Below are 23,931 nucleotides of genomic sequence, written 5' to 3' on the forward strand. Positions count from 1 at the left end.
TTTCTCTGCTCCCCACCACTATCTTTCAGTCTCACATTTTTCAAAATCCCTAAAAAATTCCCTAGTCTCCTCCAATGGCCCAACTTAACAATCTCTTAAAACCCTAGACCCTTTCTCTGGTTTTTTTTTTTCCTGATTTTCACTTCTTTTAATTATAAAAAAGCCGGTAAAGTCGAATGGATGGAGTGAGTAGCAGTGGAAACAGCCAAAACGATGCGTCGACGAGCGGCGGAGAATCTCAAACGACGGCGCAACCTCAAACGGCGCCAAAACCGGTGCCGGTGCAAAGTGTTAACACTCCACCTCCTTTCCTGAGTAAGACTTACGATATGGTGGATGATCCTGCTACCGATGCTATAGTTTCTTGGAGCCCATCTAACAATAGCTTCGTTGTTTGGAACCCGCCGGAGTTCGCACGGGATCTTTTGCCTAAGTATTTCAAGCATAACAACTTCTCAAGCTTCGTCAGGCAACTAAACACTTACGTACGCCATTTTTATTTTCTTTTATCTCTTTTACCTTTCGCTTATATTTGAACTCAGTTTTACTTACTATCTGAACTTGACTTTATTACAAAAAAAATAGAAAATCTTAATTGATTTTGTTTCTTTTAGTTTGATTTGTGAAGTTTTTTCTGTTTTCCCTCGTCTTCCTTAGGATTTATTGCGTATGTGAAATTGTTCCAAATCGTGTTAATTGTTTGGATTTGATCGACTCATCTATAAGACTGCTGAGAAGATTTAGGAAAAGGATAACATTAGAGGATTACTGATTTAAGGTTTTTTTTTTTTTTGCTTTTTATGCATTACTTTTACTGAACTTTATACGATGGAAACTCAGCTTGATTGACAATATCAGAGATAACGGAAATGAAGAAATTCCGGAAAACTAAAGAAGATGTATCAATGAAGAATGATTTAGAAGAAGAAGAAAGGAAGAGATGAGAAAGATATTTAGATTTAGTGGGAAACAAATTGTTGTTTCTACTTTTAATTCGTTTTCGCACCTGTACACCCATAATGCGACAATACAGCTACTGCTTATATCATTATGTACACTTTTACCGCTTGTGTTGAGTGTTGACTAAGTTCTACTACCTGCATTTGGCTAGCAACAAAATTGAAGATAAAGTAATCTGTTAATTGCATGATTCTTCTATAAGTATCAGCTTATCCACTGCCATCTCTTTAATACAGTAAAACCAATGGTTTTCTTGGCGGTGTAATATTTTTATACCATGGGCACTGTGTTGTGTTTATGACATGATCCTGCACTGATTTCCTTTTGAGTTGAGTTATATGTTTCTTTGTTTATGATGTTCCAAATGTAGGTGCCACATCAAATGCATGTTTTCTTAATATAAACAGTGAATACTGATCCTGATTGATAGTTTAATCATTTTGCTGGAATGGAGATGGGAAATCTGTGGCATCCAACAAGTGATTGTCCGTGGGAGATGGGAAATGTTTTTTTCACTTACAAAGTTTTGGTGAAAATGTATATAAAATGGTGTTAATTGTCTGATACTTGCACCATTACTCAGAAGCTGAGACAAGTTGCTTGCAGCTGCTGAATTCTGAAACCAAGTGTGATTTATTGTTGAATGGTATTGCCTTGAAAGCTTTGGCATTTTAAGGGAGAATGGAATCATATGATGGACATGAAATCTATTCTTCTAATTGGCAATGACATTTGCTTCATACCTACTGTAGTTACTTAGTGTCATGTTTTAGTAACAATTATTCTGAGTGATCTGCTTTTCCCCAAATTATTTTGTTCTTGTCCCTGTGTTTTTACAGGGTTTTCGAAAAGTTGATCCAGACCGTTGGGAATTTGCAAATGAGGGATTTTTAAGAGGTCAGAAACACCTACTTCGAAACATTAGCCGGCGAAAGCCAGCTCATGGCCACGGTCATCAGCAGACACAGCAATCACATGGACAGAGTTCATCTGTGGATGCCTGTGTTGAGGTTGGGAAATTCGGGCTTGAGGAAGAGGTTGAGAGGCTTAAGAGAGACAAGAATGTGCTTATGCAGGAACTTGTTAGGTTGAGGCAGCAGCAACAGGCTACTGATAACCAGCTGCAGGTCATGGTGCAACGTCTTCAGGGGATGGAGCAGCGTCAGCAGCAGATGATGTCATTCTTAGCAAAGGCTATGCAGAGCCCTGGCTTTTTGGCTCAATTTGTCCAGCAACAAAATGAGAGCAATAGGCGCATAAGTGAAGCCAACAAGAAAAGGAGGCTCAAGCAGGATGGTAATGATACTTCTGCTGCATCTGATGGACAGATTATTAAATATCAACCTTTGAATGAGGCGAAAGAAATGCTGAGGCAGATTATGAAAGGGGATTCCTCTCCCAGGCTGGACTCCTTTAACAACAATCATGAAAATTTCCTGATCGGTGATGATGCATCAGCATCCAGTGGATTGGATGGTGGTAACTCTGCAAGCCGTGTTTCAGGGGTGACTCTTAAAGAGGTCCCACCAACTTCAGGGTGTTCAACGTATGTGCCAGCTACTTCATGGATTCCAGGGCATAGTCCCTCAGCTGCAATATCTGAAATACAACCTTCCCCGTGTACAACATCCTCCGAAGAAATTACAACATCGCGATTTCCAGATATGAGTGCACTTGTTGGAGCACAAAAGCCAGCAGCCATGTCCATTCCTCAGACAGATATAAGTATGCCTGAGGTTTCTGAAATGCCAGAAATGGTCCAAGAAAGCATTGTTGATATGCCAGCAGAAAATTACGTGGAATCTGAAACTGGGAATGGTGGATTTATCGATCCCTCTACATTAGTTGTAAATGGCTCAATTCCCTTACAACTTGATGACCTTCCTGACATAGATGCCTTTTGGGAAGACCTTCTTGTGCCAAGTCCAGGGCCTGAGGATATTGAATCAACGCCAATGGATAGTAAAGGCGAGGGAAATGAAGGGCAGCCAATGGACAAAGGATGGGACGAATCTCAGTATATGGATAATCTTACAGAACAAATGGGTCTTCTTGGATCTGATAACAACAGGTCATAAGCCTTTGTACCAAAATGTACATTACCTTTCATTTATTTTAGGTAAACGCGAAAGTTATATTTGTTTACTTTTATAATCACATGATCCTCTTATTTTAGGTGTCAGAAAATGACTAATGCCTTCATTATCTCTTTTTATCTCTTTTTACTGTTAAAAATTGGTCCCTGTGTGTTAGAATGAGGTAGACGTGGTGTTATTTGATTATTTTGTCAGTCATGTCAGTTTTTGAGTAAAATTTTTAATAGAAATGGATGAAATTTTTAATAGAAAGGACCAATTTGCTCTCTAATTTAATGTATAGAGACTAATTTGTTCAATTTTTGAGTAAAGGAGTAAAATGCAATTTGGCTCTTAATTCAAGTGCCTCCATGATACTTTTACCTTTTATGTATATATAGCCTGGCATGGGTTTCTGTTTGTGGCTTGTTCCATGAGTGTTCCTATCAGTTTAACTGTTACAATGTTGGATTATTTTTGTAAATGATTAGAATATGATTGTATCAAGCATGAAATCTGTAGAAAATTAGACATTGCACAAGACCCTCATTTCCTCTTCTTTTTTTTTTCTTTTTTCTTTTTTTAAAAATTTTAAAAAATATATTTTTAGACACAAAAAATGTAGTTTAAAAGGGGCACATTATGCAATATTACACTGCATATACATTTGTAATTATTCTTTGGGGCAGGCAATGAAAGGCTTTTAGATAGTAGGACTATTGCATGAAGTTGATACTTGATTGTCTTATATTCGTAACTTTTTGAAGTTTGATTTATTTAGCAAGCTTTTGTTATAGTTGTTAATGGGGAATAAGGACTGCTACATGGTTTGGCCTTCCATTTCGCGTTGTGATCCTATTAACTCTCTCACCTTACCTTACTACTAATATTTGCTTACATCCCTTGTGTGGTTAAAGTTTTTTCTTTTGGTTAATTACATTAGATGTCCCCGAACTATGCTTTCGATTTTAATTTATTTCTCAAATGCCAAACGTATATTGGTAGTGTATCAATCAAGTCTTTCTATTAGCCTATTGTATCATGGTGCATATTTAGAATATGTGGATCAAAGTTTAAACATGTTTATACCTGGACAACTTGTGTCTAGTATGTTAAAAAAATAGATATTGTATTAAAATTTAGGAGGGTTATTTTTTTAATATGATAGATTTAAGCTATCCATGCGTACGTATATATATGTCTTGAATTTGATCCTTTTATTTTAAATGTTTCGAACTAGCATGTAATGTCTAAGCTAACAGCTAGGTCAATGGAGGACCTACTTACAATCTAGATTATAGTTTAGGGACCTCTTGTCTAATTATTATTATTATTATCATTATTTGCTGAAATAAAAATCTCTTCCCCTTATTTTTCATTTGAGATCTTAATTTTAGAAGCACATGTTTACTGTTTAACGATTATCCATGAAAATTGGCATCTTGTTACTAGAGAGAGAATACATTTATATCTTACAAAAAAAACCCCAAAAAAAGATAAAAAGACACGTGTTAGTACCAGAACTAACAAAGGTTCACATAACATACAGTTCCATGGATCATGGAGTTATCACTGCCCAGCATAACATCTCTTGTATTTATACTTCTTAGATTGATTTTGATCTATCATTCATTATTGTTTCTTACAAGTGTGAAAATGGCACTAGTTAGGGAGAGAAGGCACCAACAGGGACTCCGATTATCTCTACCACCATTGCCGGCAGCCGATTTCCTGCAACAGTCTCATTACACGGCATTGCTATCTGCCATTGGTCCAACATCTCCAGACATCGAAAGCCTCTCTGACCTTGAAAGGCTCTCGGTCATCGGCCATGGCAATGGTGGCACTGTTTACAAAGTCCGGAACCGTAAAAGCTCATCTGTTTACGCGTTGAAAGTGCTTCGTTTTGATCAAAACACCGCCATAAGACATCAAGCGGCATGCGAAGCTGAAATCTTGAAAAGGGTTGATTCGCAATTTGTTGTGAAATGCTTCGCGGTGTTCGATACTATTGGAGGAGAGCTTTGTTTCGTAATGGAACATATGGAAAGAGGATCGTTATACGACGAACTTCGGGTGAGGGCAAATTTGCCTGAAGATGTAATTTCGGGGATAGCCCGAAGTGTCTTGCGAGGGTTACAATACCTACACGGAATGCAAATCGTGCATGGTGATATAAAACCATCGAACCTATTGATAAATGGGAAAGGAGAAGTGAAGATTGCAGATTTTGGAGTGAGTAAGATTGTCGTAGGCACACGGAACGCCTACGATACGTTCATGGGAACATGCGCTTACATGAGCCCTGAAAGGGTCGATCCTGAGAGGTGGAATGGGGGTAATGCTGATGGTTTCGTTGGCGATATTTGGTCGCTAGGCGTGGTGGTGTTGGAATGTTGTGTCGGTCGTTATCCGTTAATTGGTCTCGGAGAAAAACCCGACTGGGCAGCATTGATGTGCGCTATATGCTTCGGAGAAAGGCCGCAGATGCCGGAAACGGTTTCGCCATATTTTAGGAGCTTTGTAAGAAGGTGTCTGGAGAAAGATTGGAGAAACAGAGGGACAGTGGATGAGCTTCTTCATCACCCTTTTGTGAATGGCACTTTTGAATTGCGGTGAAGGATTCGTCCATTTTGAGGGCCTTTTTTTTGTAGTTTTAGGGTTTCTCCAATCGTTTGATCAGAGGCTTATTTTGGGGGTTTTCAAATTAACAAGTTTTTTCAATTTGCATCGAAAATTAAGAGCACTAATTTGCATTTGTGACTGCAAATCTAAACCCTGTATTTAACTTTTTTACTTGGAGAAATAAATTACACCTAAATAGGTTTTAGTTGAGCACTAACAAAGAAGAGATATATTGTAGAAAAGTTAAAATCAAAGTTTTTTATTCAAATTATTTGACTATCAATCTGTTTGTTTCAATTAAATAAATTGAAATACAATATTAAAAAAATTATCAAAATAATTTAAAAATCAATTGAGCTTTTAATTAAACAGTACATCAATCATGACAGTTGACTTTTTAAAATTTTGATGATGTGACAACTAATATAGCAGTTAAAGTGAAAGAACTTTGAGATGGTTAGCTTAACTTTTTTTTTTATGATTTTACTAGGGTTTAACAGAATTTTTAATTTGGCTTAATTTGTGATTTGACTTCCCAAGTATATTTATTTTTCACTTTGATACCTAAGCTTTTTTATCCCAATTTGATACTTAAAATATTCTTCTATTATGATGGTTAGTCTAAAAGTTAATTGACGTTAAAAGAAATTTCCAACAAATTAGAGAATGCCACATGGTGGCTTATATATTTTCATAAAAAATATTTTTTCACTTTGGTTTTCGATGTTTATATATTTTGTTAATTTAGTCTTAGTTTTAAAAAATTAATAAATTTAATCTCGCATTTACAAAAACATTATGAAAAATATTAACGATGTGATTAATTATCCTTAACTACTTACTTTTGAAATTGACAGGGACTGAATTGCTTAGATTTTTTAAGAGGAACTGATTTGCTCAATATCGAAATTGATAGGGACTGGAAAGATCTTTTTACCTAAATTACATATTTATTTGAAATTGGTTAAGTCTATCAATTCAATTATAAAAATTCATGACTGATAACTGACTTACATAAAAGATTATCTTTAACTATCGTAACTGACTGAACCGACTTAACCAAAAACCACGGGTTAAACCGGTTTGAACCAACTTTTGCTCACCCTATGTCTCAAGGTGACCCAAAAGTAAATAAACATGATGTCAATTTCTACTTGATAAAATTGTTCTCTAGGTATCATTAAGTTAAGAAATATAAAAAAAGGTAGCACAATCACAATTTCATGGAAATAAGACACTATGCAAATGCATATATGTATGTATGCATATTGACATGAAAACCAAGAATTAAAACTCTTACCACGGTAAATATCAGAAGAAGTGTAAAACAAAAGGGTAAAATACACAAAAAGTCTACAAACCCAAACACCAACTTTCAGAAAAGAGACACACTGCCATCCCAAAGAACAAACACATGATGATAATGGATGATACAGCTACCCGCAATATAGTATACTAAGACTAGGAGTGAACTCCTGTTGGCCATCATTTCTCATAGAACAACATAATCAAATACATAGGCGAAGAGATCACCGTCTCGTTGCTGAGATGATCTTTAGCTTCCGATTAGACTACTAGTAGTATGACCACAATCAGAATCACGATTCCAAATATCACCATAAGCAAGCAGGTCTGCCCAAAAAAACGAGTAACGAATTAAGTTCTTGGATGGATTTGATTATGGGAGCTTTCGATGATGAAACCAACGTAAAAGTACTATTGAGCCCCATGTACTAGAATTCAGATTGCATTTTTCTCCCTCTACTCAGAAAATAGATAAATTAGTCTTTATACATCGGATCAAAAAGCAAATTAATCCTTCGGCTAAAAATTCCATTCATTTCTACTGTTAAAAACTAGTCTTTGTACATTATCGTAAGATACACGTGGTACACCATGTCACTATTTGATTATTCTGTTAACAACATTAGTTTTTAACAGTGTAAATTGATGAAATTTTTAATAAAAATGATCGATTTACTCATTGATTTAATGTACAGGAATTAATTTTCCCATTTTTTTTATTTGAAGGGACAAAATATAATTTAACTCCTACTACATGAGCCTCCATGATACTTTTACCCATCGGCAGTTTACTAGACAACTCAGGTGTGCAATCAATAGGGATTCACATGCCCACCAAAGGAAAGAAGCCATAGACTAGATCCATCAGATTGGTTGTGGATTGGTTAATCTTAGTTTGGAACAATTGGGAATTTTAAAATTTTCAGGTCATTTCGCATTCAGGTTGTTTCATGTTCAAACCATTTCAAGTTAAGATCATTCAAGAAGGCCACTTGAGTTTTTCGGGTTAGATCATCTTGACTTCATGTCATTTTGGTTTACTTGAAAAGTCATTTCGGGTTTGGATCATTTGTTTCAGATTCAAGCTATTTCGGGTTTGAGTCAAATCATATTGAATCGAGCTTGAATTTGGGTAAATCAAGGTTGAAACTTTTTGGTTGAGATCACAAGTCGACCGCACACTATGTCCAATGGCCCCCAATAAAAGGGGGACAAACAAAGTGGGTATGTTAGTCATGATGGTGCTTTACATATTGTGCAAAATTTTAGAATCCAATAAAACATAAAAATCAGAGCATTGCATGTTACCAGGGAAGAATTTGATCTCTGAGTCTTTGCAGCTTTCGCAAGTTGGGATTTAGCCTGTACAGTGGCAGCCCGTGAATTCTCGATATGAGTCCCAATGTCATCTGCAGAATAGATTGAGTTTCACTACTTTTAAAAACATAACCTAAATGGTCAGAAAATTCATCGTGATCTAATGCAAAAACTGAAATGCTTTACCAATCATAGTTCCTTGCTCATGTACTAGCACTGCGAGATCTTTGAAGATCTCATTCACCTCACCAATTTGCTGCTGAATTTCTTGAATTCCTTGTTCTCTTTCTTCAATGACAGCCTCATTAAATGTGATCTCATTATCCAACAGCAAAACCTTCTGTCTGCAAGAAGAAGATTTTCAAAACTAAGGCCATGGTGTGATAATACATTCATAAAAATAAATACTATGATAACAAAACAGATAAACGGTCTACAAACAAATAGCACGGTGGATCACATAAAGTTTTTCCAAAAATCAGGGAACAAATCATAGGAAACCTGTATTGAATCTATAAATGGCTTGAAGGAATGAATATGAGAAATTGCCCTTCCTAAGTATTTAGAATCCTTCATTGTATTGCCCTTCTATATTGATTATGATGCTCTAATCTAATACATGCATATATAGATAACAAACAGGAAAAAAGTGCACGTACACAAACAAACACATACCCGGAAAAATAACTGGCCTGGACTATGGAGGATTCATATAAGTCCAGAATCTATATAAAAAACTGAACCAAACTGCTTAATGACTATGAACAACAAATAGGAACAAAAAAACAAGAAAATCCATCTCCAGATTCCAGAAAAAAGATAAAGTCTGCATGATATATGTAAAGGATGATTCACAAGAATTTATAAAGAGAACTTACCTTCTTGATTCCAGAAGAAAGGCTTGCTGTACAGCCCCTCCATCTGAACCTACATCTACCTCATCAGCCGAGTAACTGTGTATAACGGGAACAAACATCGAGCATAAGAATAACATGCAAACGCTTAAATCATGATTAAAGTGTAACACAAAAGTGACCACCATATCCTTTGTATTTGCAACCGTTAAATTGCAGAAAATCAATAATAAATATGGATGTTTTATAAGTAATTTGTTAAAAATGACTTTATTTGTTCATGTATGCCATGAACACCAAACATTGAATGCACTACAATCCATCTATTTACGGATAAACCTTCCTACATTTAGATACCTTGAAGGAAGAACTGCCTTGGGAACAGATGGAGCGTATGATGTTTCCCTTTCAGCTGCAAGTCGTTGAGCCTTCTGAAACTCTTTCAAAACTGCTTGAAAATCTTTTGCAAGTTTAGCATCTGCTACCTTCTTGCTGGCCTATAATTAATTAAAGGAATTAAAAGGCATCAAGCACTTCCTCAAGAGAAATGGGAGGGAGAGAAAAGAGGGGCAGGCAGGGTCCCTGGCCCCCTCTAAAATGGAAAATTTGCACTTGCAAACACTACAAAATCTATAAGATTATAAGTTAATACATGATAAAATTACATTTTGGCCCCCCGAAAATCCTAAAGTTTATAAAGATATAAGCTAATACAATGGTAAAATTGGATTTTAGCTCTCATAAAATATAATAACTTAATTTCAATCCAAAATTTTTTTTGGTTTTGACCCTGATCAAGCGATTTAGGCAATAAGTTCATTAATCTATGCATGAATTGCCACAAACATAATAGAATGAATATATATATGTATGTGTGTATATGAATGGAAAACACCAAGTTTATCATCCTGAACTTACACTAATTCCGGCACTGTGATCTGTTTCACTAGCTTGTTTAAGTTTAGCCGAAGTGTCCTTCACTAATTGCCCAATATGTAGCCTTGTTTTATGCCTGCCAAGTTAACCATATCAGCTACACTGAACACTGATAATCTAATTAGCATATAGTAAAAAATCACTTAAGAAATTCGAAAGAAAGAACTACTTGCCCACGCAATACAAGGAAGTAGTCTGCTAACTGGCAGTATATATAAAAAAACAAGTGAATCATCCGTAATTGAATCTTTCAAATAGAAGATCGAAGCTAAGCTAAGTGCAATTGAACAAAATTAAACTAAAATTTCGTGTATTCTGAATCAAAATCAGAAGACTATGAAGATTGAAATCATGTGATCACTTAAAAATTGCAATGGCAATTGAATTCGGCAAGAACTCACAGCTTTTCTCGGAGCTCAGGCGTATCCTTAGGAGTACCGAGAGCGTTGACGAGCCGCTGAAAGGTGGAGACTGCTGTGTTGATCTGGAAAATGCCAGAGGCCACTGCTTGCGTGGCGTCTTGCTTGCCGTTGATCAGGTTTTGCCTCGACACCAATGGCCGTCTGGCTTCCAGATCTCGAAAGCTCATGATTACTGCTCCACTATATAGCTGTGTTTGTAATAAACCCTCGCTTTCCCGAGAAAATTTTGAGATTAATTTTTTTCGGGAAAGAGGGTGGGAAAATAACAAACACGGCGAGAAGGCTGTTAAAGAAAAAAAAGAAGACTACATATATACTAATTTCTTAGCTGAGTTTATGTATGAATTAAAATATATTAAATTATTTTATTGATATTATAAATAAATTTTAATCATTGTAAATTTTCTTTTATATATTTTGTAAATAAAAATAATGTTTTAAACCATTTTATTTCCTAAATTAAATATAGATGAAAAAGTGATTTTGGAATACATTAATTTGTTATTTATAAATTCCATTTATAATAAATGTTTTAAGTTTTAAAAAAATATTTTTTATTTTCTAAAATTCCAAACCTATAAATAATCTTTATTATAATAAAATCCAATTAACATAAAAATCCTTATAATTAAAAATTTCTAATTAGCATAAAGTATTACATAATAAACATTAATTTTTAAAATTTGTTTCACATTTTAACTTTTAAAAATATATATTTAATATAAGTAATTAAAAATATATATTAATAAAAAATCATAAAATGGAATAAAATTGGAATAAAAATTCATTTAGGATGAATTATGATGAAATCAAATTTTTATTTATTTGCTATTTTAATTTATTATTTTTCAATATATTTTAATCTTTTCCAATAAATTACACCAAATGAATGTTAGAAAACATTATTTATTTTTAACTTTGTAAAAATATTAGTTATATATTTACCTTACCATGTATTTTTAAATAATAATTTTTTTATTTTGTGAAAATAATATTTTTATTAAAATATTCTAAAATGGGTAATAGATATTTTATTTAAAATTATTTTAGAAATATGTAATAATTTTATATTTGTTTTTGTTACTTAAGTGGTATATGTATTTAAAAGTAACAAATTTTTGTTCAGCTGATAGTCACAAACCGATCTAGAATATTCCCCAATAGAAAATAAAGATACATACCAGAGAGAATAAAAGTTTACAGTCAAGAAGCTTAAAAATCGGATTTTATAATGAATATGTTTAACTAAAAAAATGAATATTTGTTTATAAAAAAATAAATAATAATTTTAATTATTATGTATTATGTATTATAAGAAAATATTTTATATGAGAAAATTGAGTTTTTATTTATAAAAATTAAATAATTTTAAATTAATATTTATTTTAAATTGCATACTCATGCAAATCAAGCATTTATTTAATTATTATTGTCTATTATTAAAAAATTAAATGAAAAAAAAATGAGAGAGTGTCACTTGTCGCATATATAGCCTATGTAGTTTGTTATATTTTATCTATCTATTTATCTATCAATCTATATATATGATATATGATTAGGTGAAAAAGAATAAATGTAACATGAAAATCATATGGTGAAATTTGGAGGGGCAGTGACACATGGGTGATATAGATAAAATGAGTCAATGTTGTTGCTTTATTGATTCGATTCAAAGGATTTGATTAGGAATTTATTCGCATATCAGTTTAAAATAAGAGATTAGTTTGGTTGATCGGTTATATTTATTCATTTAAATTAGACAAATCGATCAAAATGAGAATTGATGGTTTGACAAGTTTGATCACCAATTTTGTCTTAAAAACTTGAAGTTGACTTGAACCAAGTTCATCTTAATAAGCGGATGGTCATTGAGGCGAATTTTTAAAAATTTTGATTATACTCTTAAATTTTTTTGAAACTTTTAATTAAATCGTCTAATATATTTAGAAAATCGTATTAAACCTTTCAAAATTTTTAAAAATTTGAGTTGTACACACTTTTTTTTAAAAAATTTTGTTAGGTTTATAAAAAAATTTTAAAACCCTCAATCCTCCAAAATTTAATATCAAGATTAGGCACTTATGGTTCTCTTATCCAAGACACTAGTTTATAGTGTTGGATAGAAGTGTCCATGGGTCGGGCCAGATTCGATCCAACAAAAAGTTTAGGCCCATTTGTTAGGCATGACCCGAAATGGGCCTAAAAGTTTGTCCAAGCCTGACCTAGATAAAAATATCAAAACCCGAGTCCAATCCGTCCGTATTAATTTATATATATTTTAAAAATATATAATATATCAAAAATGTTAAAAACATTCAAATAAATATCTCCCAACAAACTGAAAATAAATTAAAAATATATATATACTTAAATAATACTAAGATAAATGTAACTTAACAAGCAAATGCGAAGGATAATAACAAAATTAACAATAAAACGAGAGTTATACAATATCCAAATAATAATAATAAAATAGTAGCAACATAATTGTGAAATGGTAACAAAATAGGAAAAAAAGAAGAAGAGAATAGTAAGAAAATAATAAAAAAGCAGGGTTTTATTTCATATTTAGGTAGGGTCGAACCAGGCTTGGGCCAAAAGCCTTACCAAGACCTAGCCCGTTTTCTAAACGGGCATTACTTTTTGGTCAAAGCCTATTTTTGGGCCTATAATTTAACCAAAATCCTCTCACTTTTCAATTGAGTTTTCGGACCGAACCGAAAAACAATGAACAGGTCTAGTGTTTGATTCCTTTTTAGGTTGTTTTTCCACTTTAAGCTAGGAATGATGATAGGTGAATCATGAAATCCACTTTGGATGGCGAATGGTATTCGGGTCATTGGTTTTTTTTTTTTTATCTCAAACCTTGCTCATTTTGAGAAGAGATAAATCCATTTAATCTCTAAATTTGGATTCCATTCAAAAGTAATAACATTATGATACTCTAGATTATACCATATTATCACTTAATTTTTTTTTAAAATATATAATATATATTTATTTAAAAATTCCAATATTAATAAATTCCGAGTGCAAAGACCAAATTAGAAAAACCTTGCAAAATTCACAAACAAATGTGAATAAAAAATTACTAAATCTAAGTACTAAATATTTGCAAAGGGTTCAAACTTTACTTTGGACTCAGATTTTTAACATTAGTAACCAAAAGCAATTTCTCCTATTTTTGGTGGTTACTAAATTATTAGTTAATTTTTTTATCACTATGGAAAATTATAAAATAGTTACTCAATTATTACTATTTATTTAAAAAATTTTCAATTATAAAAGTTAGTTTTGTCTTTTTATCACTAAGAGGGACAAATTTTAAAATTGACGTAATAGTAACTTTAACCCTCAATATTTATATATTATGTCAATTTAGTCTTGAATCTAAAAAATCTAATCCTCAATATTGTGTTTTGTTTCAGTTTTACTTTTCTTTATAATACTTTCACTTAAAAAGCTAAAAAATTAAAATTATTAACTAAATTTGATTGAAAATAGACAAAAAGAGAAACACCCAAAAACCTAAGATAATAATTTTAATCTTTTTCAGTCTTTTAAAATTAACCCTCAATGTCGTAAATAAAAGCAAAATTAAAAAATAAAACAAGTTATACAAGATGTAAATGTTGAGGGTTATTTTTTTAGAATCAAGACTACATTGATATAATTTATAAATTTTGAGGGTTAAAGTTACTATTATGTCAATTTTAAATGTTGCTATCTTCAACTAACTAATAATGTGATATTTTTGTGACTTTTTATAATTAAATAATTAAAAAAAATTACTAATAATTAAGTGAGTACTAATGGAATTTAGCTTGTTTCTTTTTCTCTCGGGCACGTGCAACCATTTTCCGGCGGGCAAGCAATGCATTGGCATTTCCTTTCCCTCCCATTTAGCCATTGTTTTCTCTCCCACGCCCTGTCACGTGCCCCAAACCCCCCTTGCCTCCCAATCTGCTTTCCCCCCTATGGCTTATGCCTTAAAGTAAAAATCCCTCATTTTTTCCATTCTTAAGACAGACTTCATTCATTGACCCAACTTTATCATTTTTCTTTGACCATGGCCTCGGTTAGTTCTTCTTTTTCTTTTCCTTTATTTTTTTAATTGATTTATCCATTTGCAATATGATTTTTGTTCATAGTTTCTGCTGTTTCTTTTGTTCCAAACTTTGGGTTTTTCTTCATTTCTTTGTTGATCCAACAATTGGTGTAACTTTCTGCTTAATCTAAGGCTGAGGTTAATTGGATCCTTGGGAAGTACTTAATTAGTGATGGATTTTTTTTTATTAATGAGCTAATACTGCTGAAAAAATTGACTGTTAGATGTTTGATAAAGAATGGAGACTTGAATTTATGGGAACAAAAACCAAGAAGATTGATTGTAGTTTGCCAACATTAATAGCAAATTAGCAATTATAGCTTTTAATCCTTCTAGGATTTTGATAGTAAGCCAGCTTGTTGAATGCACTTGTATTATTGTATAGCTAAAAGAGTGATTTAAGGAAGCTTAAGTGTTCTGGATACGAAGCCAAAAATTTGCTTTAGAGGGGCCAGAGATGAATTGTAAATGATTGGGGGGCCAAAATGCAAATTTACCATTATATTAACTTGTAATTTTATAATAATTTAAGGGGTTAAATGACAAATCTACCATTTTTTTTGGGGGGGGGGGGTGGGGAGGCTAAATCCACTGCCCGCCCCTTGTGTCTTCGTCCCTGGTTCTGGCAGTAAGAAATTGGTGATTTCTTGTTCACCATAGCATCAGTTGAATCATTCTAGATTTGCCCACTTAATTTCTTTATACTTATTTTTAGTTTATGTGCATGTGATTGCTCCATTGTATTCTACAAGTAAGCTTGTTGAGGTTGAATTGTACTTTATATAGCAATGGATTTCATACTTGGAGATAGACATGTCAATTGGGCTGTTTAGGTTGGTTTTGGGTTGAATTAGTTTGGAATTTTAAAATTTTCAATTCATTTTGTTGCCTGGAGGTCGGACTCGCATTTGGAGAAGTCTTCGAAGTGTTGTCCGTTGAGAGCTGACAAACCTCTCAATGGTGGAGGTATTGTGACCGGAGTGTCTGTGCTCGGTTTTATTCTTGGGTTTGTCTCTCAATTCCGTGGAGAGCCCTCGACGGGTTCACCCCACCAAGGAAATGTGAGCATTTGGCCTTGATGGGGTTCAAAGACTTCACCCATTGTGAGTCCGACCTCCCCTCAACACATTTCTATTCAGGTAAATTTTGGGTTTAGGGTCATTCAAGTTTGAGACTCGAGGTTTCCAATTCGGGTCATTACAAGTTTGGATCCTTTCAAATTCATGTTATTTTGGGTTCATGTCAGTTTTGGTTCAAGTCTTTGGGTTTGTGTGATCAAGTTGGGTTTAGGACTGATTATCAGATCAGGTTTTTGGGTTCGAGTTTTGTTAGTAATTGATTAATTTAGGTTGATAACTGTTATTTCTCTTAGCCTAGTTATTATCAGGATTCAATAAGTCAATGTTTTCTTTTGTCATTGCAGATTAAGACCATTAAAGTCAGCAATATTTCTTTAGAAGCAACCGAGCGAGACATCAAAGAGTTCTTTTCCTTTTCTGGTGATATTGAATATGTTGAAATGCAGAGGTTGGTTTGCTCTTTTAGTTCCTATCATCTTTTTTCGTAAATTACCGTTCTATGGGTATAAAGCTTATTATATGCTTATGCAGAGGTGATGAAGTGTCTCAAATTGCATATATTACTTTCAAGGATTTGCAAGGAGCAGAGACCGCTGTTCTTCTTTCGGTAATTCAACTTCATACTATCAATTATTCCAATATAGCCCATCTTGTTTCTTGTTTGATTGTTTGGAAATGATTGCCTTTGGTTTCTTTATGGATATTCATAACGTAAGACAATATGCAGTGTGACTCTTGTGCAAATATTTAACAACGATCAATCTATTTATAGCTTGTATTTTTTATATCGAATAGCAGACTTTCCTTTTTGGAGTCATATTTTTACCATTTGGTACCGCAGAACCCACAAAACTTACGAGAAAAAGCATCGAAACTCTAAAAATGTGCTGCAGTAGGTTTCTCCTAAAACTATACCAAGTCAACAGCTAAGCCGGATATCGATTTCGAGGGAAATAGTAGTATTGTTACGTTACTCTGAAGTATAGAATTTTTACCATGCAATGGTATTAAGTTATAAATGATTGCTTGACTGACATGAATTCATGGGTGGACGTATTTGCTAAGTCCTTCTATTATATAGATAGGATCAAATTAGTCCCTTTACTATTAAATAGATCAATTTAGTCCTTGTATTATAAAAGGAATCAAAAAGGCCAAGTTATAATAGAGTTAACATATACAGTTTAAAAATGACATGAAAATTATATTTTCCATTTGTAGTTCTTCTCCAAACAAAAGATTCAATTTATAGATCCATAAAAGCTTTGTTGAAATTGGTCTTATTTGATTCTTTTTTTACAGTACTGAGACTAAATTGATTCATTTAATGATAGAGGGACTAATCTAATTCGTTCCTTATAATAGAGGGACTTGCTAGGTACTTTCATTTGTATTCTTGTGTTGATTGTCTTGCCAACTTTTTCTCTATACTACACGAGTTAGGTAAGTGATTTAAGTACTTGTGTTTCAGGGAGCAACGATAGTTGGTCTATCTGTTAGCATTTCTTTATCTCCAGATTACAAGCTGCCTCCGGCCGCTTTCGCACCGCCCCCTGTAAGTATCATGCTCTATTAATAGTTCAAATGCCGAACCAAAACCTTAAAACATTTTTCTCCACAGGCAACACAAAATAAAACTGCTGATTCGACTATTAGAAAAGCCGAGGATGTTGTTACCGGCATGCTTGCTAAGGGCTTCATCTTAGGCAAAGATACAATCAACAAGGCAAAAACCTTTGACGAGAAGCACCAATTAACATCAACAGCCTCAGCAAAAGTTGCATCTTTCGACAAGAAAATTGGGTTCACCGAGAAGATACAGGCTGGCACTACCGTTATTACCGACAAAGTAAAAGAAATGGATCAAAAGTTCCTCGTTTCGGAGAAAACAAAATCCGCATTTGCCACTGCTGAGCAAAAGGTCAGCGGTGCAGGATCCGCCATTATGAAGAACAAGTACATATCCGCCGGAGCTACATGGGTAACGGATGCTTTCAATAAGGTTGCAAAAGCAGCGGGAGACGTTGGCCAGAAGACAAAAGAAAAAGTGGGAGCAGCTGAAGAAGAACGAAAACGGAAAGTGGTTGATGACTTTGCGCAGATTCATTTATCCGAGTCCCCGAAAGATTCTGCCTCGAGTAAACAACCATCTAAGCCTGCACCTGCACAAGGTTTGATCCTTTGATTTGCTGCTTCAGTAAATAGTTGTGGAGGCCAAATTCTATACCTTAGCATTTCATATATTTACTTATCTTCTTGGCATCACATTGTTGTTGATGTTTTCCTTTTATTTTTTGGTTTTTGGGATTTGTTTTGTTTTTATTATGGCAAATTTTCACCTTTTGATTGGATTTATATAATGTCACATTGTATGAATATTTGTATTCGTTTGGATTACGTGTAGGCAAGTTAGTTTGAGTTGAGTTTGTTATTAGGTTTAATGTTTATTTGTTCGGTTAAAATATGCTATAAGTCCTTGTACTTTTCGAATTTTCGAAAGTGAAACATTTAATAGTAAAATTTCTTAAAATATAATATTTTTATTTCAAAGAAAAATAAAATGTTAGTAGCCACTTTTTTGGTTAAATTTGTTAATGTGATATTTTAAAATAAAAAAATTCCCATTTAGTAGTTATGTAATTAAAAAAATTGTGTTGTAATGGATTTAAATTTAACAAAATAATTTAAGGTTAGGGGTCTATTTATTAGGTGAAATAATTTCATGTTTTGATTATTTGAGCTTGAATTATTTTGAAATGCTTTTTCGAGTTTAAATCATATCAATCCAATTTAGTTTAGTGTTTAGATTAAATATATTCAAGTTCATGTCTTTTAATACTTAAATTAGTGTCGTTTGAATCATACTGAATTAGTTGGACTAGGAATCAATCGACTTACCGAACAAGTGAGAGGCGTAGAATTGATTGAGCCGCAAACCAATATGGACAAAGCTAAAAAAACCTATTGAACTGTTGTTGAACCTTTATATATATATAATTTTTAAAATATTTTTATTTTTGATAATTTGTTTCCTTTGAACCACTTGAATTAATTAGATCGGTCGAACCGAAAATTGATGTTCTGATCGATTTGGTTCCACGTTGTTCAAATCAAGTCGCATATAATAGGTTAAATTCTAGTTTTTATCCTTGTACTTTTCAAAAATTGTGGATTTAGTCCATGTACTTTTCAAATGTTGAAATTTCACTCCTAACCCCAATAATAGCATTTAAATTCGTTTGGTTAAATTCAATTACTAGTTATGTACTATGCATACGATTGTAGATTTAGTCAATATTCTCCAATTGGATAACTTTAAGTCCCTATATTGTTTGAAATTTGAAATTTTGGTCTTGACACAAATGATTTTCGTTAACCTACTAATCGAATTTTTAATGAGTAATATGTGGAAATAACAAAGATGACATGACATTACATATATGATAATATGTTTCTGGAAAAAAATTTAGAAATAGTAGAACTTAACTTAATGAAGTTAATAATTATTATTTGGAGAGGACTGAAATTTTAGAATTTGAAAAATATAAGCATTAAAAATGATCAAATTAAAGTATAGGGACTAAATCCATAACTTTCTCAAAGTATAGTGACTAATGGCAGAATTTAACCGAAAGAAAACTAAGGCCGAACCTTAACATTTTCGGCCCATTTTCCTTAAACCCCCAAAATTTTCAGCCATCGAACACGAAAACCTCCCTTAACCCCCCCACACCCTAAACTCGGCCCCTCTTTTTGCAGTCACCGGTTATGGCTACGTTAATCCACCGTACACTATCCCATTCCCACAAAACCCTTCATCTCCGTTTCTTCTCTCAAGCCGCTCTTGCTTTAGACCAATCATCTTCACCATCTCCATTAACCTACCTTGAAGGGTTCCCCAAACCTGACCCTAAATACGCCGAGACTATTCTCGCCATTCCACGTTCTACCTCCGGCAAAAACATCTCTGCCAAAGAAAGGAAAGTGGGTCGAGTCCCAAGCATCGTTTTCGAACAAGAAGATGGTCAACATGGAGGCAATAAGAGACTCATATCTGTTCAAACTAATCAGATCAGAAAACTGGTTAAGCATCTGGGTCAATCGTTTTTTCTCTCTAGGCTTTTTGATCTTGAAGTTCGATCGGAGTTTGGGACTGGTGATTTGATTGAAAAAGTTCGGGTTCTTCCTAGAATGGTAATGGCATTTTTGGGTTTTTTTTATTTTCTTCTTTAATCGGCTGTGTTTTCCATTGAATTTGAATATGTATATATAACTTCGAATCGATTTTTTAGCTTCATTGGGATTTTTGGGTTCTTTTTCTTCTTTAATCGGCTGTATTTTCCATTGAATTTGAATATGTATATATAACTTTGAATCGCCTTTTCAGCTTCATTGGGATTTTTGGGTTTTTTCCCCTTCTTTAACCGGCTGTATTTTCCATTGAATTTGAATGTATATATAACTTTGAATCGATGTTTCAGCTTCATTTGCATGCGGGGACTGATGCACCTCTTAATGTAACCTTCATACGGGCACCTTCCAATGCTTTGCTGAAAGTGGATATTCCTCTTGTGTTTAGAGGAGAAGATGTATGCCCTGGAATAAGGAAAGGTAAAAATATTGCAATGAACTTCATTGGATTAGATACTTGAATCTTAAATGTTTCGATTATGTGGACTGTAAATGTGAAATGTTAATTGCATTTTTTTTGGTATTTGTTTTCGCCTCTATCGACCAATTTTACTTCAATTGCTAAAAGTTTGGATTTAAGTGTATGTCCAAGTGCGAACTATGAGTGGCGAGATCGAAGGGCTTAGGTGTTAGTTTTTCATATTATCTCGGGTTTCTATTAGCCCTTTATGATAATGTATAGGTATATTAAATTGTAAACTTCCCCTAGTACGTATGAGTAACGTTCATGTTAATTCTGATCATCCTATGTAAGGATGTTCGGTTAGACATTCGGAGATTGTTCAATGCGATAACTTGCTAGTATGTACGAGAAACGTTGCCTCGCTCTTTAGTGGTGTGCTCAGTGCTCACACTATTGTGGTTAGTAGTTTTAGATGGAACGAGCGAGTGAAGCATTTTGTTTGATGTACCATTAAATATTTGTCTCAAAATCTTAGGTTGCCTTTAAGTAAATCCTTACTTCAAAGGTTAATATGTTTCAGATAATTTACTTTGTCCATATGAATCTTATTTTGGTAAAATTATCATGGAGGCCCTTGTACTAGGAGTCAGATTGTATTTTGCCCGCTTTAATAAAAAATGGACAAATTGGTCCCTACACATTAGATTAAAGAGCAAATTGATCCTTTTTGTGAAAATTTATATCCATTTATACTATTAAAAACTAGACAATTACGTGTACCTCATGCTAACGTACATGGACCAATTTTTTGACTAAAGAGAACAATATGCAATCTGACTCCTAGTACAGGAGCCTCTATAGTACTTTTACCATCTTATTTGTTGCATTCCCATATTGTTGTAACTAATATATTTCTTTCATGCATATATTTTAAATATTTTTCAGGGTTGTTCTTGAATACTATCAAGAGAACCGTTAAGTTCCTATGCCCGCCAGACATTATTCCTCCATATATTGATGTTGATTTAAGCGAGTTGGATGGTGGTCAGAAGTTATTAGTAGGAGACCTCAAGGTTCATCCTGCTCTAAAGTTTCTTCGGTCGAAAGACGAGCCAGTTTGTAAGATTATGGGAGCTAGAGTTTCGGACCAACAAAGGAAGAAATAAGGACTCGGATTCGGATTTTGGAAAGCCTAGTATTAATAATATTTACCTCCGCTTTTTGAACTGGGCATTGAGTGAGCTTAAAATCAATGCTCTCATCTTTATCATTGTTAATGTCCCTTTGTAGCTTTTTAATACCAGTGGAGGACCAAGCATTGCAATGGAGTGACTTGAGGATTGAAATTTTGCAAAAAGTGAAATCCTTTTGCATTATATGCCCCTTTGAATTTGTTGTTTTTATTCCATTTACTCAGGTAAGCACTTCCAATTGAACTGTAGTTCTTAGAAACGATGATTTAGGGTCTATTTATAAGGTACTTGAAATTGGTGTTTAAATTTTAAATGTGTACTTTATTATAAAATTATTGAAGGTTCATGATAGATGTAGTGTCCATTGATATTGATTTGGAGATTGTCTCTTCTGTTTCTTAGTCTTCTCTCTAGTTTATTTTTATGGTCTTTTTGAGTTTGAAGCTTTGGTTTTGGGTCGGTTTAGGTCATTTCGGGTTTGAGTTGAACGACGGAGTTTGGCACTTATTTAGCTTGCTCTTGTAATAACAGCAATCCGACAGTAGTCAGGGGTGAAGTTAAAAATTTTGTATTAAAAATGTTTAAATTAAATTATTAATTTTTAAAAGTGCTTAAATAAACTTTTTTTCATTTAATTAAAGGTTAAAAGGACTGAATTGAATCTTTTAATTTTAGGGAAGGGTTATAAAGCAATTTTCTTATTGAGCCAATGGAGCCGATGCCTGCCCTCTAGCTATGCCCTTGACCCAAGGCCTGGCCTTTATCTACGCTTTGACGGTGGCCACCAATGTTGTCGCTGGTGCCAAGCTTACATGTTACACTCATGCAGGTTTTGGGTCATTTTGGGTTGGAATTTGAGTTGTTTTGTTGATATTTAGATCATTTCGGGTTTACAATATTCAAATTTTTAAATTCCATTTAAAATTAATAGGTCTAAAAGAAAGCATTAGTCAAGATAATGATATATGACTACTTCTCTAATCAAAATCAATTTAAATCTAAAATAATTCGAAAATTTTAAATTATTTATCTGACCTAAATCGATAGCTTTGCATATATGCAACACATATGATAACAAATAATATAAGATGCAATAGGTAAATAAAACCAAAAAAGAAAAAAGGAAAAGCCCATACTTTGGGGTTGGTGGAGGAATCTTCATTCAAAAGCTTAAATTTACTAATTAATATGGTCTAATTGTGCCATTGGTTCCTCTACTCTTCTAATTTTTAAAATTTAATCTGTTCTTTTGTTAAAAAAATATTAACCCACTTTTATTAAATTTGAATATGTATTTTCAATTGTACTTTAATTTTAAATACAAAACTTTTAATATTAAAATATCACATATTAAAATTTTAAATAAAATTCCATTAATAATGTTATCAATTGGACTTTTAAATATTATCAAATTAAATAGAGGGATTACATTCTTGAAAATAAAATAAAAAATTAAATTTCAAAACTTTGAAAAATATAAGGTGTAACATACAAGGATTGAGGGCATAATTAAACTGATTAATGATCGGTAATATTTAGGTTTGATTATTATGATCCTAAAAAGTTGCCCTACAAGTGTAGTTTAACAGTGGAGCCGTGGAGGTATTGTGCCGATTGACCCCTCAACAATGGATGTATTGTGCTCAAGGTGTCTATGCTCGATTTTATCTTCGGGTATGGTACCATTCTTACCCACTAATGCCATATAAAGGCAACGGTTCAAGCCCCATCAAGGGTTCTCTACGGAGTTGGGAGATAAAATCCGGGGATAAAACCGAGCATAGACACCCTGGGCACAATACCTTCACCGTTGAGGGGTCTATCGACTCCCTGGACGACACTTCAAAGACTTCTCCCAAAGCAAGTCCAACTTTCTCTTAACAAAAATCATATTTTTTAAACCCTAATCTTCTGACATTAGAATGAGTTAATTGAATTGAGTGATCAATTGCACATGTGGTATGGTTTTTTGAGTGCAGGTACTTTAGTTCAGGCAGAGTTTTATTGCAAGCATGTCCTTGTCCCCTCGCACTTTGTTTTCGCGGTAGCAATAATGTCAATCCGACGGTGGTCACCAATGTCGCTGTCGTCGACGAAGCAACTACATGTTCCGCTCATGCGGAATGTGGTAATACGCTGATTTGGCCATAACTTACCTTATGTGCTTCTGGCAATTGAAGAACATGTTTGTGTGTTCCCTTGCTAATATCCCTTATAAACTATGTTTGTTTGTTGGTCTAATTCTATTTTTAGTCCCTCTACTATGCTAAAATCTGACATTCAGTCCCTCTACTTAAATTTAGTATGATTTGAATGAGATTTTTAACCTAATAGAAAGAGTAAAATCTTGTTTATTTTAACCTATATATTTCAGACATTGAGCTTAACAAATTTAAACCAAGAAAATGAAACTAAAAATTGAAAGTGTCCCTAATTAGAATTTGGGTTTAACTTAATCAAATC

At 33.4% G+C, this 23,931-nt stretch overlaps 5 protein-coding genes across 6 annotated transcripts; 4 read left to right on the top strand and 1 right to left on the bottom strand.

Moving 5' to 3' along the window:
- LOC105789369 (heat shock factor protein HSF8) lies at nt 1-3,177 on the top strand. The gene is made up of 2 exons (XM_012616734.2): nt 1-485; nt 1,800-3,177. Exons 1-2 carry the CDS (start codon nt 177-179, stop codon nt 3,036-3,038), a joined length of 1,548 nt encoding a protein of 515 aa, XP_012472188.1. The 5' UTR covers nt 1-176; the 3' UTR covers nt 3,039-3,177.
- A 295-nt stretch (nt 3,178-3,472) lies between these two features.
- LOC105789370 (mitogen-activated protein kinase kinase 10) lies at nt 3,473-5,870 on the top strand. Its single transcript, XM_012616736.2, has one exon. It carries the CDS (start codon nt 4,596-4,598, stop codon nt 5,652-5,654), a length of 1,059 nt encoding a protein of 352 aa, XP_012472190.1. The 5' UTR covers nt 3,473-4,595; the 3' UTR covers nt 5,655-5,870.
- A 1,077-nt stretch (nt 5,871-6,947) lies between these two features.
- LOC105789371 (syntaxin-22) lies at nt 6,948-10,786 on the bottom strand. The gene is made up of 7 exons (XM_052627742.1): nt 10,474-10,786; nt 10,055-10,148; nt 9,494-9,633; nt 9,161-9,235; nt 8,469-8,626; nt 8,274-8,374; nt 6,948-7,292 (listed from the first exon to the last, which is right to left on the bottom strand). The coding sequence occupies exons 1-7, from the start codon at nt 10,659-10,661 to the stop codon at nt 7,227-7,229; spliced, it is 822 nt and encodes a 273-aa protein (XP_052483702.1). The 5' UTR covers nt 10,662-10,786; the 3' UTR covers nt 6,948-7,226.
- A 3,577-nt stretch (nt 10,787-14,363) lies between these two features.
- On the top strand, nt 14,364-18,104 carry LOC105789372 (binding partner of ACD11 1). 2 transcript variants are annotated; one of them, XM_012616738.2, is made up of 5 exons: nt 14,364-14,572; nt 16,026-16,129; nt 16,213-16,288; nt 17,153-17,236; nt 17,303-18,104. In XM_012616738.2, the coding sequence occupies exons 1-5, from the start codon at nt 14,564-14,566 to the stop codon at nt 17,864-17,866; spliced, it is 837 nt and encodes a 278-aa protein (XP_012472192.1). In that variant the 5' UTR covers nt 14,364-14,563; the 3' UTR covers nt 17,867-18,104. The 2 variants fall into 2 exon arrangements, with proteins under 2 accessions (XP_012472192.1, XP_052483703.1); XM_052627743.1 differs by lacking the exon at nt 14,364-14,572 and adding an exon at nt 15,193-15,741.
- Nucleotides 18,105-19,377: 1,273 nt separating this feature from the next.
- LOC105789373 (uncharacterized) lies at nt 19,378-21,819 on the top strand. The gene is made up of 3 exons (XM_012616739.2): nt 19,378-19,875; nt 20,163-20,292; nt 21,221-21,819. The coding sequence occupies exons 1-3, from the start codon at nt 19,450-19,452 to the stop codon at nt 21,439-21,441; spliced, it is 777 nt and encodes a 258-aa protein (XP_012472193.1). The 5' UTR covers nt 19,378-19,449; the 3' UTR covers nt 21,442-21,819.
- The last annotated feature ends 2,112 nt before the right edge of the window (nt 21,820-23,931 follow it).

This window comes from Gossypium raimondii, chromosome 2 (assembly GCF_025698545.1).
Source record: "Gossypium raimondii isolate GPD5lz chromosome 2, ASM2569854v1, whole genome shotgun sequence".
Taxonomy (NCBI): Eukaryota; Viridiplantae; Streptophyta; class Magnoliopsida; order Malvales; family Malvaceae; genus Gossypium; species Gossypium raimondii.